Source organism: Rattus rattus, chromosome 6, assembly GCF_011064425.1.
Source record: "Rattus rattus isolate New Zealand chromosome 6, Rrattus_CSIRO_v1, whole genome shotgun sequence".
Lineage (NCBI taxonomy): Eukaryota > Metazoa > Chordata > Mammalia > Rodentia > Muridae > Rattus > Rattus rattus.
Window position 1 is genome coordinate 91,715,984 of NC_046159.1, and position 18,910 is coordinate 91,734,893.

Consider the following 18,910-nt stretch of genomic DNA (forward strand, 5'->3'; position numbering starts at 1 on the left):
GTTGTTTCAAGTTTAAAAGGGCAAATAATGGAAATGAGGAAAGCTCAGCTGGAAAAGTGGGGTTTGGTTGGGTTTGTTTGTTTGCTTGTTTGTTTTGATTGGTTGGGGGTTTTGTTATTTTGGTTTTGCTTTGCAAGCAAGACCTGAATTCCATACCCAGAAAGAGCAAAAAAGAAAGAACAGAAAAGAAAAAAACCTCAAAAACAAAAGCCCACAGTTGCCTGGCCAGGCGGTGATGCTCGCCTTTAATTCCAGCGCCCTGAGGATAAACAGACCAAAAACCAAATTGCAGGCTCTTGAAACCCGCCAATCTCCCGCGCGAGGCCAAGCGAACACAAAGCCTCCCGGGGAGGAGGCGGGGTTCGTGACGCCATCGCGGATCCGCCCCCTGACGTCAGGCGCCGGGGACACCAGGAGGTTTCTGGCGGTACCGGCGCCATTTTGCCCGAACGTGCGAGCTAGTGGGAGTGGAACGCACCGGCCGTTGTAGCCGTCGCCTTCTTCCTCCCCACAGTCAAACAGCGCGGTGACTAGGCCGTCGGCCCTCGAGCCGAGACATATCTCTTGTTTAGTGCTCGGGAGCGCCTGGCCAACATGAGTGATGTAGAGGAGAACAACTTCGAGGGCAGAGTGAGTACAAAGCCGCGGGAGCCGTCTTCGGCGGCGGCCCGATGCTCCGGGGCTCAGGGACGAGCGCGGTCGGTCGGGCGAGGTTGCGGGGCCCGCAGGAGCAGCCTTGAGGGCCACCGCGAGCGCGTCACGTCCCAAGATGGCTTCGGGGTCCCCCTGCCTGCCCAGATGCCCCACTAACCCGCAGCGCTCCTTTCTGGCGGCTGACTGGTACCTGGCCTGGTCCTATCCTCTCCTGTCGCTCCCTTTCCTCTCAGCTTCCCATCTCTGCTCCGAGGTGCGGGTCCCCGGCGCGGTGGGGCAGGAGGCGGCGGGGCGCTCCCTCCGGCCGGATAGTGGTAGGTGCTTCCATCGGTGGCATCTCAGGCCACCACCCCTCCGGCCATCGCAGCGGGGTCCCGGGGTCGGAAGTGCGCGGGGCTGTTGTCCGGGCGGGGAATTGCTGGCGCGGGACTAGCTGGGGCCTGTGTCTCCTTGGCTGGCTCTCTGTTGCAGTCAGCGGCCGCGTCTATAAAGGCGAAAGCCTTGAGGTTGAAGGTGGGACCGAGCCCAGTGAAGTGGTTAGTCAACTACCGCAGCGAGCCTTAAGAGTCCTTAAGATGAGAGCTGGGAAGGGAAAACTACGCAAGAGCCTTTTCCCTTAATGTCCTCTAAACTTTCGCTTCTAAATGAATGTGGAAACGCAGTAACGCCTGTTTTTCTAGCTGCTAGATGTTGGGTTCTTTATGTCTCAACTTCTAAAAGCTTTCTTTCCTGTGACCATTCATCTGAAAACTCCTTTACAGGTTTTTATGGCTAAACTGCCAAGACATCTTACTTTAAACCTTACATAACTGAACGAATTTCTTGTCTCAGTGTTCAAAAAAAAAATAACTAATCAGTATTAACTCAAAAGATTACCTGAGATTTACAGACCCTCCCCCGTTTTTCTCACCCGTCCCCCAAGAAAAGGCTCAAGGTTTTCATTATTTGAGGTCTTGTGGCTATAAACAGTATACTCAGCTTGCGTATATTAGAACGTTACCGGTTTTTTGAGTTTTATCCCGAAGTTACCCTAGTATTGGAAATTAATGGAAGTGAGCCCTGGTAAAACCATGGAAGGAAAAGGGAAACAAAAGTCCCATGGTACTGGAGGTCTGGCTGTTGCGCTGGTAGTCTAGTGGAGGAGGGGCGGGTGGAAAAAACCACGGGAGGAGTTTGCTGGAAGGAAAGAATTTGTCCCTTTTGGAAGCTCAGGATTTAGCCACCTGTAGTCTGTCAGTCAAGTCGTACGGTCAGTTAGGTTTTTGATCTTTTTTATTTAATGTACTAGGACAAGATTCTAACTCCGTTTAACTTTGATTGGATTATTTGAATGAAATTCAAATGTAGTTGAACCTGCCTATTGTTTTTAGGGTTGTTTTGTTGTACTAACAAGTTTTTAAGACCATGAAGTAAAATATTTGCAGGTAGTTGTATTACTTGTGAAACTATTTAGTAATTAGGAAAGGATGTTTCGGTTTGTTTTGGTTTGGTTGGTTGTTGGTTGGTTAGTTTTTGTTCCTGGTTTGGTTTGTGGGCTTTGCATCAGTGTTTGTCTGATTGCTCTGCTTCTCTAATTTGTTCTCTGGTGGAAGGAGTAGTGGATAATCACCACCTTACCCACCCCAAAATATTTAAGATTCCTATTCACTTTTTAGTTAAAATGTATTTATTAACCTAGTTAACAGATAGGAACTTTTCTAGCTCCCCTCTTCTGCCATTCATGGTAACAAAAAAAATTTTTTTTGAACTTTTTACAGCAGTATCAGTTGTTCAGTGAGTTGTCTCACCAGCACATTCAGGGTCAGCTCTTTATGATGCAACAGATATTTTGCTTCGTATTCTTAAATTGTAATTGAACAGACTTGTAATTACATAAAGAATTAGAAGACTAGAGGCTTTTGGGAGTGTTCACCTTGATTTTTGTTGAACTTTGTGGGAGTGGAACACTCAGGCCTTTTGCATGCCAGGCAAGTGCTCTACAATCCTTTTCTTAAAGCAGCTAAGTATTTAAATGTAGTTGTTTGGTGGGTTTTTTGTTTGGGTGGGGGGTTGTATGCTTGTTTTTCCCTGCTGACCCTAAATGCTATGCCCCCTTTTCATTGCCTGGGAAGATGTCTGAGGGCAACGAGATAAACAAGGTGTTTGAATGATGTGTTGTTGAAATTATTTATGTGGTAGTTAGTCTTCAAACTCTTCTCATTACAGTAAATTAGGAAGGCATTGACAGGTCAGTAGTCAAATGTTGGGCTTATGGAGTAGTTTTAACAGATTACTAATGTACAGATTTTTAGTTCTTTCCCTTCCGTAGGGATTTATTGAGAAGACTGCAGTGAATGACTGCACTGTATCTTCAGGTGTGACAGAGAGCATGTTAATCCCACCTCAGTAAAAGTGTTCAAAATTAGGTGGAGGCGTCCTAGATGGACCAACACTGAAGATAAAATACAACATTTTGGAGTTCAAACTCTTTTGGGTGCATTTTAGAAATAACCACCCAGGTGGTGCTGCTGGTGCACACCTAACACTTGGAGAGCAGAGGCAGGTGGATCTCAGAGTTTGGCTAGCCTGGTCGACTGATCAAGTTCCAGGACAGCCAGGGCTCCAAAAATCAAAGCCAGAAAAAAAAAAAAAAAAAAAAACCAAGAGGAGCTGGGAAGAGTGGATAAGAACACTGACCGGGGTCCAGCACCTACATCGCAGCTCACCGCTGTCTCTAACTTCAGGTCCATTACTCACACAGACATACATGCAGGCAAAATAGTGCACATAAATAAAAAATAGAAAGTTATAAAAGGAAAGAAGGAACAAGAACCAACCAAGACGTGGAAGACTACATGAGCCAGGCCCAGTTTACGTTTAGATTTTTCTTTGTGAAATGCACATTGCACTTCACTGTATTGAACATTAATAGAGTTTGCCAAAAGTATTCAAGCCATATTAGATTGATTGTGTGTTTTACTTTATATGTACGGGTGCTTTGCCTGCATGTATGTCTGTGTCCACGCACGTGGAATGCCCAAGGAAGCCAGGAGAGGAAGTCAACATCCTCTGGGACTAGGGTTGCAAGTGGTTGTGAGCTACCAAGGACTTGCAGTCTTAATTTTGGGTGACTGTCAATTTAAGTCTGGGTTTAAAAACGAAACACTGTCATCAAAGTGTATCAGGTTAAGTGCTGAAATAGTGACACATGTGTAGTGATGACAAAGGGTTTCAAATTCTGGGCTTAAGGAGTTAGACTTGAACCCAACGTGCAATAAGAGCCACCTATAAACTTCATTTTGGCAACTTTAATTATTTATGGCAGAAACTCCTCAAGGAACACGGGAGAATAATTGTGTCTTTACAAAAAGGCACAATCTGGATCCAGTGCTGGGTGTGGTGTGGCACATCATTGATTCCCATCACTTGAAAGCCAGAGGCAGTCAGATCTCTCAAGTCCAAGTCAACCAGGGTGCTCAGTAAGGTCCTGCCCCCAAAACAAAATAAAAATCCAGACAGGTCCATAAACAAGTTACTTGGTGGGTGCATATATCAGTTTAGCAAGATGTGACAAGTTGTTTTGAGACAGGGTTTCACTGAAGCTCAAGCTCTTGCCTTAACTCAAGATCTTTTTGTTTCAACTGCTCCTAGATACTGGAATTTACAGCCAGAGGCTACCACACCCAGTGCTCTTTTGAAAGTGGGAAAGGTGACTTGGTTTGACTTTCTTTTCTCTTTAAGTATCTCACTGTTTACTCTTGACTGACCTCACAATCTGAGATCTATTTGCCTCTGTCTCCTGAGGGCTGGCAATGTTTATCACCTTAATAGAAATGATGAACTGTCTGCTTTATAAAACTTATCCAAAGTTAAGAGTTTTGCTCCTAATGTCCCTCATAGAATGTAAGAAGAACTGACATAACCCTTGTAATTCTTATTCTGGCCTCTTAAAAAGGGAGTCTGAGTGTAACGTCTCTTTGCTATGGAATGATTCATTGATGAAAGTGAAAAATTTACCTGTACTAATTGGAATTAAAAGTTGTATTTGTGTGCTGTAGAAGATGGCTCAGTGGGGAAAGTGCTTGCTATAGAGCATGTGATCCTAAGTTCTGAAGCCTGTCACCTAGATGTAAAAAGCCAGTCTTGGCAAAGTGTGCCTCAAATCCAAGTGCTTAGGGGATTCTCTGGAGTCCTTAGGCAGTTCAGCTAATGAGTAGATGAGCTCTGGGTTCAGTGAGAGACCAACCCTATCTCAAACAGTAAAGTGGAGTCCCAACAGTTCAGGCACACTCTTCTGGCCTCTGGGTATGGCAAATATAGGTTACTCAGAAATATATGCAGGCAAAACACACATAAAATAAAAACTAATTTATGAGCCAGGTGGTGGTACACACCTTTAATCCCAGCATTGGGATGAAGAGGCAGGCAGATCTCTTTGAGTTCGAGGCCAGCCTGTTTTACAAAGCTAGTTCAAGGACTACACAGAGAAACGCTGTTCAGAAAACAAACCTAAACAAACAAAAGGGGAGACCTTGTCTTTAAATAAGGAAAGATGGGATATGTTTCCTTCACTCCTGGAATTGATTTACTGGCTTGCTTTTAAACAGCTTATTTGGGGTTTAAGATTTTTATGAGAATTGAAGAGTTGGCACAGCCAAAAGGAACCAGATTTTTTTTCTTGCACTGGCATCAAGTAGCTCACAAGGACTTTAGTTCCAGTTTCCAAAGGAACCAATGCCCTCTCTAGCTTCTGTAGCACCGGGGTGTAAGTTGTGTGCATAAATACATGTAACACAATTTTAATGGGAAGTTTGTGTGAAATTTAGAAATGAGATTTGTCGTACTGCTTTAGTTAAGCCTCAGCAACTTAACACTTAGATTAATATGCTTAGGGGGGTGGGTAGTGTGGAAGTAAAAGAAGTGGCTGGGTTTTAAGAGTGTTGCTGTTTCTCCAGAGGACCTGAACTGGGCTTCCAGCACCCATGTCTGATAACTCGCCGCTGTCTGTAACTCCAGCTCCAAGGAATCCGTCACCCATTTCTGGCCTCTGCAGGCACCCACATGCACTAATACAGACATGTGCACGTAAAATCTTGAAGCTGGGTGTAGTGGTACATGCCTTTAATTCTAGCACTCTAGAGGCAAAGGCTGGCCCGATGCACATAGTAACACAGAGGTACCTTAAATGAAAGAAAGTCGATCTTTTTTAAGTCTCTGGGAATGTTAAAGGCACTTGCCTAAAATTAACCCTGACAGCCTGATTTCAGTACTTCCAACCTTCATGGTGGAAAAGGAGACCAGACTCCTCCACATGCACATGCTTACCGAGACACACAGACCAACACTCCAGTAAATAAGTAAATAAATTTACAGAAAAGAGGCAAGACTAGCCAGGCATTGTGGCCTGTAATTAATCAACCTGTTTATAATCAGCCAATCCCTCTTAAAAGGGACAGGAGGAACAGGAATTGAAGACCAAGTTAGGCTAATGGCTAGCCAGCTCCAGTGACTCAGACCTATAATCTGCACTGTAGGAGAATTGCTATAGGTCCAGCTCATAGTGGGTTTCAGAAAACCTAAACTACCAGAAAAAGTAGGGGAAATGGGGGAAAAGTAAAGCTGTTTTACTTATAGTAGAAATAGTACTAAATTTGGTGTTGGGTTTCTTTTCTACTGTGTTAAATGCTATCATTAAGTCGGTTGAACTACTGTTCTTTCTCTATTTCATCCCCTACTTTTAATTGTACAGATTTGCAAACTTAAAAAAAAAATCTTAAAGCTTGAGTTTTTTAGATTTAAGATTTTTTTTTTCGGGTTGGGGATTTAGCTCAGTGGTAGAGTGCTTGCCTAGGAAGCGCAAGGCCCTGGGTTGGTCCCCGGCTCCGGGGATGGGGGTGGGGTTTCACTGAAGGGTTCTGGTTTGCTAAATGGAAAAGTAGGCTTTTGGGGGGGGGGGAGAAGCAATGCCTGTAACTCTCCACAGTGCATTGCTGTAGCTTTATAGGTTTGTGTGAGAAGTGCTAGGCATGGTGGCCCATGACTACTTCAAGAGAACTATTTGATAACTTAGTTTGACGAGAGAAAAATGGCATGAATAATCAGCATAGTAGTTCCCTTGAACCTGGCTGACTAAAAATGTTTGATATTTTCAGTTGATGCTCAGGTATCTTGATCACCCTTAAAAGGTATTTATTTCTACTGCTGAGTGAAGACAAGTAGAACTGAAGTACAAGTGAAAAAAAAAAAGTAACTGTCACATTGAGGTGAGGTTGTTAAATACTAGGAAGATGGAAGGCCAATAGGGAATGTGAGCTGCACATAGGCTTTTGTCTATAGTCGTGCCTTCATTGGCCGTTGGTAAGTTTTCTCCTGATAGGAGAAAAACAACATCCACTCAGCTTCATGCATGTTAGGAAAGCTTTCAAACAACTGAGCTATGTCCCCAGCAGTAGACTTTTGAAATCATTTTCACACCAGCTTTTGAAATAGCATTTTATCAAAACACGTATGTAAGCTGGCAGGGTTATGGGCAGCATTTAAAATTTATACCGAAAGATTATAAATTTTACAAATATAAACTCATGTCACAGTTATGAGTTGATTGCTAGTTAAGAGTTATCCAGTAGTCTTTATGGAGACCACATTGACATCCTAGTGTATTAGACAAGTGTGATTGTAAATGAAGTTAAGACCTGCCCCATTCTTCATAGAGAAAGAACTCAAAAAAAAAAGTGTCCCTGCTTGTAGACTCATTAAATAGAGTAAGTATGGTGTTTGGACAGCCAAAGTGCATTTTCTTCTTTTTAGTATATGATTTAAATTCACTAGTTTATTTTTATGGAAATTCCCACTTTATAAAGTACTAGGAAATAATAGGAAGTTTGTTTTATGTGATGTACATACTTGAATATATATAAATTTACTTTGCCTTACTACTAAACTCTAAGCCTCTGTACTTTACATCCACAGTATACTGAGCATCCTGTTGTTCTTGTTCTGCAAGAGTTTGTTCAGATAGCAAATACCAGAACCTGTTTGAGTTGTGCTTAGCCTTCTGCCTGTCTTCTTTCTAGTTTGTAGTATCTAAAGTAGATTGAAGCCTATTTAGTGTTTCTTTTATAATCTGTGATATAGGTCAGTATGAGTCCATGTTCCATTCAGCTGGGCAGTATATTGTAAAGGGTTATTGGATATTGTAGCCAGGATACTAAGGACTTGTTAACATCCCTTCAGTGAGACAGCTTTAAGAGCTGGTTAGTCTGATGGGAGAAGACAGACCACCAACTCTTTCCAGCTTTTTTTTTCCTTCTTTGTAATTTAAATTCTCAAATTCTAAATAGTCTTATGAATTTTTTTAAAATTAAAATTAGCCAGGTGTCCCACATGCTTATTAAAATAATGCTTTTGAACTGGATGTATAAATCAGTGTGACAGTGCTTACTTAGCATGGGACAGTTGTGGGTTCAGTCCTTAGCACTGCTAGAAAGAAGAGAACACCTTCAAAATATTTTTAGAGGATATTCTGCTATGCAGTGTATTTTGTTGCTACTCAAGATCTGGGGTTTAAGTTTATATTTAAAAAAAAAAATTACTGAGTTATTTAAGTCTCCAGAAGAAATTTTGGAGGCCAGTGAGATAGCTAACAGTGGGTAAGAAGGCACTGCGGCCATACCTCACAGCCTGAGTTCTGAGTACCAGTGGACAGGCTGCTCTTTGTCCACATGTGCACAAAACACAAATCAAATGTATTTAATTTTTGAAAGAAGTCGTTTTTCAGTAACAATACTTATGAGAAGCTTAGAAATTTAAAAATGTACCTGGGCCATTACATTTTTGTCATGTTAGAGGGTTCATTAATCGTTTAAGAGTAAATTTGTACTTTATTTTAGGAATTTTTTTTATCATAATAAAAAGTACCTCAGAACAGGACTTTCTAATGCCTAATTGTATAACAAAGGCTGTGGTGCTTACATAAATGCTATTGTGACCACTAGAGGGCCTTTTTGTTTTTAATTTATGTTTTTATGCACATTGGTGTTTTGCCTGCACATATGTCTGTGTGAGGATGTCAGATCCAGGAGTTACAGACAGTTGTGAGCTGCCATGTGGGTGTGCGTGTTGGGAATTAAACCCTGGTCCTCTGGAAGGGCATTCAGTGTTCAGTGCTCTTAACCTGAGCCATCTCAGCCCAGAGGAGGGTCTGTTTTATAGAAAGGAAAGGCAACAGAAAAAACAGGATTTGAACCAGCCCGCTGAGACTTCGGTTACAAGCAACATTAATTTTTTTCCTGTAAGTAAATATGTTGTTCCAGGCTTCTGTCTAGGCATTTAAGAGTCTAAGATATGAAAGACTTAACACTGGATAACTAAATGGAAATGCCATTGACCAGGAAAATAATGGGTGGAGTTCTTGTTAAATATATCTTTTGATATTAAACTTCAAGAAAGGGGTCCCAGGATAGGGTGTTTACCTAGCACTAGGCCCTGGTTCAATTCCAGCACTGCAACTCAAGTTTGGTTGTACATGCCAATATATACTTGGGAGATAAAGGCTGGAGAAGTGGGATATCTTACTGCATAACAAACTGGTATGAATATATACTTTTGTAAGATTGAGCTAATTCTTTGTATTAATAACTAAGTCTTAAGTAGATGGATAAACCAAATCTTCATTTCTATTTTGGTTGTTTGGCTCTCATTTTAGTCAAGTTACATGGTTTTAGTCAGTTTTAAGCTATTTGGTAAGTTTTTACATAGAACTTTCTCAGAAACTGGTTTGTCATGAAGATGTATGTTTGTTGTCAAGAGATGAGATGCCCTTGGAAGGAGTGCAAATGTGCATACATGCAAAAGAAATAGTCAGAGGCAACTGGCGTGATACACATTTTCTTATTTGTACCCCATGGTATTTAAGTGGTACAAGAGCCAGGGATTTCTGTGAACTATAGTCCACCGTGGGTTATGAAATGCAAATGTGTCTCATAAAACAGCAGTGCCATATACTTGAGTTATTTATGAGCCAAAGTAAGGACTGTTAGAAACCTTGTTCTTTTCCCTTTAGTTTTTCTATGCTTCAAAACATCTTTCTGGTTAATCAGAATAAGTGAAGATGGTAGTCAAAATTGGGAGAAGGTGTAATTTTACTATTTGTTGTGTCTTGATTTCTGGCATATGTGCTGTCATTTGAGTTCAGATGGTGTGTACAGTTATTTTGGCCTGGGATACTTTGCTTCAGCAGTGCCTGAATTTCTTAATGTGGCTTATTGAAAGTTAATTTTAAGATCAGTAAGAGCCTTCAGCCTATAAAATAGTGGAAAATGAATATTTAGGTGGGGGGATTGCAGTTTATGTTGGAATTACCTATTTATATTAAAATTAGGGACTAGAGTGGAACACGAAAGGGGAGGAGGGTAAAGAGTATGGTTAAAAACTTTAGAGAAATTCAGTAAATTCTGTTAGACTACACTTTTGAACATTTTTAAATACTATAAAATTTGGGTTTTTTTAATTTATTTTTAAATAAACTAGTTATTTGCACTTTACCTGCTGGCCTTCCCATTTGGTAGATAACATTCTGAACTCCAGCAGAGTTTTATAATCCCCACGTGCTTAAATATACTAAATGTTCTTTTTCCATTAAGGTTAATGTTCGTGAAGAAATTGAAGAGTTTTTTCCAAGAATGTGGAAGATAAATCAAGATAAAAGAAGGCTAATGAAAAGTATTAAAGATCAGAAAATTAAAATTGAATGGGGGAAAAAATTGAACAGAAGATTGGTCAGATAGAAGCACTTGAATATTTTTTTTAAGGCTATTTTGAATTGTTTGAATTGGGGAAGAATACACGAAGTATGAAAAATGAAAAACTCAATGAAGAATGAAGAGAAGTAGAAAGCAAGAGTGAAGTAGAATTAAAAGAATCTGGAAGAATGAATGGGTCCTAGGTTAAGTAAATGTATGGTTTATGTTCCAGTGTCTGTATGATCAAGTTGTAGATGAATTTGCATGATTACTTAGTTAATAGAAAATTGGTGATCTGGTTCAAGTAGGGAATTACTGAGGACAGTTAGCAGTATTAACAATGGGATATTAATGAGCTGAAATTTTTTTCTGGAGGGTATTGCCTAACCATTTGTTTTTCAGGAGCAATCAATATAAATAATTACCGTACTTTAAATGTTAGGTGTTAGGCATCTGCATGACCAGTGCCATTTGTAATACTGTCTTCTTTGTTAGGAGTCTCGCTCTCAGTCAAAATCTCCAACGGGAACTCCTGCTCGTGTAAAATCAGAGAGCAGGTCAGGATCTCGTAGTCCATCAAGGGTTTCCAAACATTCTGAATCCCATTCTCGATCAAGATCAAAATCCAGGTAAGCTTAAAATTTGTAAACTGCTTTCTTGAGTGTAAGAGGGGTTTGTCAGATCTCCTTTTAGCTGCATTTCACAGAAAGTTCACCATAGGCTTAGATTGCAGCATTTAGAAACCTTTCTTGGCATATCTGTTAGCTGCTACCCATTGAGCAAAGACACCTGCCACCATACCTGATTCTCTGAGTTTAGTCCTTAGAATCCAAAGGTGGAGCTGACTACTGCAATTGTACTCTGACCTCTACCCATAAGCCCACACAGGTACATGGTACATATACACACAATCAGAAATAAATAAGCATGCCCAGACACACACACATCTATAATCCATCTCATTTCAGTCGGGCCAGAGCTTGCCAGTGTGGCTGTTGTAGCCAAAGAGCTTGCTCTAAGGATGCCTACCTAGTCTCCACCTTATAAAACTGGAGTTACTTGTCAGTCACCACACCCAGCCAACATTTACAGGGCTTCTGAGCGTCTGTACTCTAGTCCTCTGCCTTACATGGGGATAAGCCATCAGCCGTCTGCCCACGTCAGAAACTGATTATTTTAAGGTGGTAGATTGGGCTACTATTAGTATTAAGGAAACTAAGGAACATCCCATTCAGATGCTTTTGCTCAGGTAATAAGCTGTCAGTTTTTATTTTATCCCTTTTTTAGAAGTCTCTATTCAAAACTTAGTACAGGTTATCTCAGTACTCCTTGCTCTAAATCCCTTTAAAGGTCTAGCACATTTTACTGTTTGCTCTTCTCCAGGTGCATCTCCAGCTCTCTCCTTTTCACTTTACACAGGTTCTCATGCAGCCCGGGCCGGCCTGGAACCCGCACGTGTTGTGGCAGTGAAGGCATGGAGCACCGTGCCCTGCTGCTGCAGCTGTTCATTTCTGTTTTCAAATGGGTTCTCCTGCCTCTGTCTCCTGGGCCCTGCTTAAAGTCATGTGTCACCATGCTCTGCTCTGTCTCTGTGTCTTTCTTGAGTATGTTTAATGGAAGGTGAAATGAGAGTGCAGAAATAGACTGAACGGGAATTTTAAAAATCAGAGGACCTGAATTTGATTCTAGTTCTCAGGACACATGTTTGACAGCTCATAACCAACCTCCTGTAACTACCTTCAGGAGATCTGCAATCCACTTCTGGATGGCTGGATGGCGTCTACAAACATGTACACATAGACATAAGTGTTCTGTGTGAACACAAGCAGGTGCCCATGGAGTCTAAAGGGGGATTGAATCCTTTACAGAAAATTGAATTGGAAACCAAAGCCCGGTCCTCTGCAAGTACAGTGTGCATTCTCAACAAGCAAGCCATCTCTCCAACCCCAAAAATATTTTAAAAATATTTTCCCAGGTCAAAGGAAGTATTAACACTTCAGTTGTCACAGCACAACAGAAATGAAAGACAAAGAGCTAAAAACAGCCCGCTTTGTATGCAGTCTGGAATACAGAGGGAACGGGTCTAGTACTTTTTTTTTTTTTTTTAAAGAATTATTTTATTTTATGTAGTACACTATGAGTACACTATTGCTGTCTTCAGCCACACCAGAAGAGGCCATCAGATCCCATTACAGATGCCTGTGAGCCACCATGTGGTTGCTGGGAATTGAACTCAGGACCTCTGGAAGAGCAGTCAGTGCTCTTAACCACTGAGCCATCCCTCCAGCCACTAAGAGTGTTCTTTTTTTTAATCGTGTTTTATGTCTGTATATGTGTATCATGTGCATGTAGTGCCCTCAGAGACCAGAAGAAAGAGTCATCCTTGAAACTAGAGTTAGAGATGGTTGTAAGCCATCCTAAACCAAACCTGGGCCTTTTTGGAGACCAACAAATACTCTTAGCTGCTGAACTCTCTCTCCAGCCTTGAGACCCAGTATTTTACCTGAGTTTGTTTCTTTAACAGGTCGAGGTCACGGAGGCATTCTCATAGACGCTACACGCGATCCAGGTCGCACTCTCACAGAAGACGGTCTCGAAGTAGGTCCTATACACCAGAGTACAGGCGGAGGAGGAGCCGGAGCCACTCCCCCATGTCAAACCGCAGAAGGCACACTGGTAGCAGGGTATGTGTGCAAGAGTGAGAGGACATTTGTTTTCTCTTTCATGGATGTGGTCATGGCGTAATACCTTGCTTTTTGAAAAGCTTCTGGCCTTTGTACAATCTTATTTAGGCCTAGAATGTTTTCAGCCTCTGAGACTTGCTGCTGAGTAAGCTCACCCCTTCCTAGTTCTGGCTGGCTGGTCTCTTCTGACTAAAAAGGAAAAATCCTCCACACTGATTTCAAACTAGCTTCTCACAGCTTTGACTGCATTGCTCTGCTTGGCCTCCTTCTAACCTTGGCAATATGTTCTAATCTTCTGGTTCCTCATTCTCCAACTTGTTCTCTCTGCAACACCTGTCCAGTCAAACTGCTTGCTCCTTGTACTGACCTCTCCTAAGTAGCTTTCCTTTCTGCTCTCAGCATGTGTGCTCTTTGTGACAGGTTGTTTGATGTGAGACACTGGGGTGTTTTGGTTTAATAGTTGGCTGTAGCCCAGCAAGTGGATCAGGGTGCTTGGCTGCCATGCTGGATATCTGAGTTTAAACCTAGAGTCCACATTTTAGACATTGTAGAAAGAATTGTCCTGACTTCCACGTTTCATAGCACAAGTCCATATATACACACAGTACATGAATCTGTTTTTTAAAAAAATAGGTGACAGAGTCCAGGTTTCCTGGGTTCAACCTCCAGCACCACCATAACATTGGTTCATGGATAACCCGAGCACTGAGGTAGAAACGAAAACAAGTCAGATAAGTAGTGAAGGATTAGGCATGGGAAAGGTGAATTCTTTGGGTACATTCTGAAAGTTGCCGGGGTAGGATAGAAAGCAGGACTGTTTGTAAGGCTATAGATAGCTATACAGTGTATTCCTGAAAGATCTTCGTGTGTTTTGATCTTATATATTGAGTTCCAATTAAATTTAATTCTTCTTTTATTCAACAGGCAAACCCAGATCCTAACACTTGCCTGGGAGTATTTGGCCTCAGTCTGTATACAACAGAGAGAGATCTTCGTGAAGTTTTTTCTCGATATGGACCTCTGAGTGGTGTTAATGTGGTTTATGATCAGCGAACTGGGAGGTCACGCGGGTTTGCTTTTGTGTATTTTGAGAGGATAGATGACTCTAAGGAGGTAAATCTGGTCTTACAATTTTCATTTAAAAGAGTTTTTGGTATGCATAATGATAGAGTATTAGTACTACTATGTAATTTCTAATTAGTAATAGCATTACTGTAAGAGGTCTATTAATCTACATTTCTGCAAACATGCCTTCTGATCCTGTGACCTGACTGGAGCTCTCAGTGTTGCAGTTAAAGTTGGTTAGTTTTGCTCTTCAGTTTTGTTTTATTGTATAATTAGATGCTGATTGAAATCTGACCTTATGAAGTAAATCATACAAATTAATGTCAAAAACTACAGTTGTATAAGTGCTCCTTTTTTAAATAAGCCCATATTCATGTTTAAATTAACCTAATTTTAATCTAATTCCCCATGTACAGATGCATACATGGCTTTTCTAATCTGTTAATATGTTTGTTATTCTGTTCTATACTCAAACATGAATTGATACAAATCATAATAAAAATTGGTGCCTAGTCCAAAGATAGTGCCCACTAATGGCATTTGGGGCTGAGAGGACATTTAGTGTGCTGGTGTGTGGAACATGTCATATATCTTAGTTTGTAAATTTTTTATCTAATGGGCACACTAATTTCTCATTATCAGAACATTTTTATTTTTTATTAGTGTGTATTTGGGGCTTTGCTTATTCCTGTTTGTTTTAAGTCATGGCCTCACTATGAATTGCTGGCTGTCCTCAAACTCACTAAGATCTGCCTGCCTCTATCTTGAGTTCTGGGATTTGCCTTATTTCAGTTAGGATATGAGCCAGACTTGGTATATAGTATGACTGTAGTCCCACTACTTGGGAGATAGATAAACAAAAATAGATCAAGGTAGGTAGAGGATGGGTACAAACATCCAGGCAGGCAGATAGGGGCAAAAACAGAACTATCATTGTGCACACCCCAAAGTGGAATGAGAAGCTCAAATACAGACGGCTGTGTTCCTTTACACTTGGCAATCACTAGGGGGCAGTATTGGCTTAGCCGTGTTCATTTTAAACCGGGGGAGGGGGGAGTGTAAACTATTACAGGGATGTTTGCATCCCTTTAAATCGTTGCTTTAGCTACTTAGTTTTACCAACAAATATTGAACTACAAACTGAAGAGCAAGAACAGGTAGGTTAGGGTGGGCATGGTGGGGCACACCTGTATTCCAGTACGAGGCAGAAGGACTGCTACAATTCCCAAGCCCTTCATGGTGACATTGATACCTAGTTTTCTAAGGCAGGCAGCTGAGGGTATAGACAAAAGTTTGAAGGTTAAAGCTTAGTTCACTCTTCTGAATATCTGAGATGTTTGTCAGGGAAGCAGAGCTTAGTGGCTTTGTATCTGGGCAACACAAGTAGGTTCCAAATAATACTGAGCTGGAAATACTTGACAGTCCCTATGCAAGCTACATTATTACTGTGCTGTTTTCAAAGGCAGATTTATTTCAATTATAAATACTTCATGCTTAATTTTAGCTAAAAAATGGCTTCAAGTTTAGTGAATTATGAATTGCTTCCTTTTTCTCTTGTAGGCTATGGAAAGAGCAAATGGGATGGAGCTGGATGGTAGAAGAATTCGTGTGGATTATTCTATCACCAAGAGAGCGCACACACCTACACCAGGCATTTACATGGGCAGACCAACTCAGTAAGATTTTGGATTTTACAGGGTAGAGTTAGGCTAGCATGTTCAGGGCTTGGGTGTAGGTCCGGGACTGCAAAGCAAATAAAGCCAGTTTATCAAAGATTAAACTATACTCTAGGAATGTAATAATGTGTGTCAAAATTTGACTAGGAAATTGAAAACATCTGCATCCCCCTCCCTTCTGTATCATTTTATTTTTATTAGTATATATTCGTTTGCAGGGACTGAAAGATGGCTTATCAGTTAAAAACATTTGCTGTCCCACAGAGGACCCAAGTTAGAACACACTTAGTTACATTTATGCATGTACTCCCTGTTAGCAAAATCTGTGCTGTGTTCTTTGCTGGGCATGGTGGTTTGGCTCCAGTCCTAATAAAGAATACCAAGGAGGCAGAGGCAGGGAGTAAAAGACCTGCAAAAAACCAGACTTGAAACAGTGTCCCTTACTTGAAACACATGAAGAAAGAGGACTTAATTTAAATTCACTTCCCAGGGTTCTATATATTTGATCTTTTCTTTAAATATTTATTGTAGGGAGGGGCATATGGCTTGCAGAATTTGTTTCTGTCCATCCATGTAGGTTCCATAGGTAGAACTCAGACTTGTCAGCCTTAGCAGCAAGTGCCTTTACCCACTGACCCATCTTTACAGCCTCTGTATTTGTATTTCTTCCTTGCCTTTCAGGTATACTTTGTTTCTACTTTCTATGCTGTTACCATCTTCTTTGTTTAAGACAGTGTCTCTTCAGAGCCTTGGTTGTCTTAGAACTCACTCTGTAGACTGGCTGGCCTCACACTCACAGAGAGCCTCCTGTCTGCCTTCCAAGTGCTGTGCTGCACTTAGTTTATTTTTCAGTGTGTGTTGGGGAAGGGTATACATGAGCACAATGAATGCCCTTGGAAGCTGAAAAATGGTGTCAGCTCCCCTAGGGCTAGAGGCAGGCTGTTGCGAGCCTCCCTGAGGAGTGTGGAGAACGGGATAGTGAAGAGTAGCGGGTACCCCTGTCCTGCAGTTGGTACTACATGATCTGGGTGACAGCTTCCCCCCTTTGTGTTTCTGTAGCAGTGGTGGTGGAGGTGGCGGAGGAGGAGGTGGTGGCGGCGGTGGTGGTGGAGGTGGTAGACGGCGAGATTCTTACTACGATAGAGGATATGATCGAGGCTATGACAGATATGAAGATTATGATTACCGGTACAGGTAATATTTTAATTTGGGATATCTTTACTTTGCCAAATAGTAGCATTATTCAGCACTTTAATGTTGAATGTGTATGAATAAAAACTGGATGTTGGAACTGGGTAGTGGCAGTTGTTTGAGACACAAAGATAGGATCCCTTGAGCCCCACCTGTCAATATGGTTGGTGATTTTGTATCTTTTCCAGTGTGTAGTAGATTTTAGGGCTGAGAGTGTCACTTGGTGAAACTACGATTCTCCAGTAAGTGTTAGTCCTGGGCTCAGTCTTTAGTACTGCTATGTGAGTTTGTTTTGGTTGGTTGGTTGGTTGGTTTTGAAGACAAGGTCTTAATTATGTAGCCCTGACTGGCTTGGAACTGGCTGTGCAAACCAGCCTGGCCTCCATTAACAGATTCTATCTTTCAAGTATTGAGATTTAAAGCCTGCACTACTCTAATGGCTAGGGTTCTTTGTTTTTTACCTGACTGTCTCTGTGTTTATGTGATGTGCTAATTCAGCTCTCATTTCTTACAGAAGAAGGTCGCCTTCTCCTTACTACAGTCGCTACAGGTCACGATCAAGATCCCGTTCCTATAGCCCAAGTATGTAAAATTTACTTTTGTATCATTGAGACCATCTTTCTAAGCAGTGGTTTATTGTGGGTTACTTGGATATGGTCGCTGTTAATAGTTGAAAAGATATTAGACAAGTCAGACTGTAAGTAATTGTTTTGTTCTCTTTCAGGACGCTATTGATACCGGAGCGATTGTGCCCAGGACTTTGCTTCCTCTTTTTGGTTTTTGGATTTCCAAGCTTCCAATGCTTCCTTTTAAAAACAAAAACAAAAACAAAAAAACCTGGTTTATTTAACCTCTGCGTGGCCAGTTGTGTTGCTGTTCTTCACCCTTTGTTATACTCTTAAAGGTGTAGTTGTCTTTTCAGTAGTTGAACATCTCGAGTAAAGGAGCACCGTGTTGTGCTTTGTGGTTCTTCTTTGCCTTACAGAGGAGTAACTTCTTACGATGAGGAAAGAAACCATCTTTTGAAAGCTTTTTCTGATGGACATTGTAGTAGACATTAGAAATCTGTGGTATGACAAACTGCTTTTTAATCTTCTTTGGCAGAAGATAACACTTTGGATAGGTCAGTCATGTCAGGCTTGTCTGGAGTGGCATGGAGCAGTTGAATAGTTGAGTGTAGAAAGTTTGAAGCTCTAGGAGAAAATATGGGACATTTCTTTTGAAGAATATAACTTTGAACGTAAAAATTAAGTCACCTTTTAGAAATTAAAAGCTTGTAATTCCTATAAGACATGTTGTATTTGAATTTACATGTTAAACCTTATAAACTTAAAGTGTGATTTTTATGTTAAGTTTACGGAAACTTAAGTATTCCCTTAATCACTGAAGGACAACCTTTATTTATTACCTAGAACAATTGTATAACTTGCTGTTAGAAATTTTGGTATTGGGACATTGGTTACATGGGTTATTGTATAGGATCCTAAATAATACATGTGGGGAAGAGTAATTTCAAATAAAAGTTAATTTGAAAATGGGATTGTCTCTTTGATAACAGTGGAAAATACATATTTTATATACAATTTTGCTTATCTTGAGTTAACTAATTTTCCCACCTCTTCCGAATTTGTGTGTGTGTGTGTGTGTGTGTGTGTGTGTGTACACCAATCCTTTTTCCTTTAGTCTTTAAAAACCCTATGTGGAATGTGCGCCAAGAGCATGAAGTAGAAGCAAGGATCATGGGATCAAAACTTCTGTGGAATTAAAGTATCAGATGTCCACCTTTTATTTCAGCACATGGGGGCAGAGATGGGATTTTTTTAGTTTGAAACTGGTCTACTAGTTCTAGCACAACATACACCCTACCTCAAAAATAGAAAACCTCGGGTTGGGGATTTAGCACAGTGGTAGAGCGCTTTTT

General features: G+C 41.0%; 1 protein-coding gene across 6 annotated transcripts; it reads left to right on the top strand.

Annotated features, from left to right (window-relative positions):
• The first annotated feature begins 420 nt into the window (after positions 1-420).
• On the top strand, positions 421-18,527 carry Tra2a (transformer 2 alpha homolog). 6 transcript variants are annotated; one of them, XM_032906547.1, is made up of 8 exons: positions 421-630; positions 10,869-11,002; positions 12,898-13,057; positions 13,982-14,170; positions 15,683-15,798; positions 16,858-16,992; positions 17,507-17,571; positions 17,714-18,527. In XM_032906547.1, exons 1-8 carry the CDS (start codon positions 595-597, stop codon positions 17,722-17,724), a joined length of 846 nt encoding a protein of 281 aa, XP_032762438.1. In that variant the 5' UTR covers positions 421-594; the 3' UTR covers positions 17,725-18,527. The 6 variants fall into 6 exon arrangements, with proteins under 6 accessions (XP_032762438.1, XP_032762440.1, XP_032762439.1 ...); XM_032906549.1 differs by having other exon boundaries at positions 16,858-16,986; XM_032906548.1 differs by having other exon boundaries at positions 422-630; positions 16,858-16,986; positions 17,504-17,571.
• Positions 18,528-18,910: the final 383 nt, after the last annotated feature.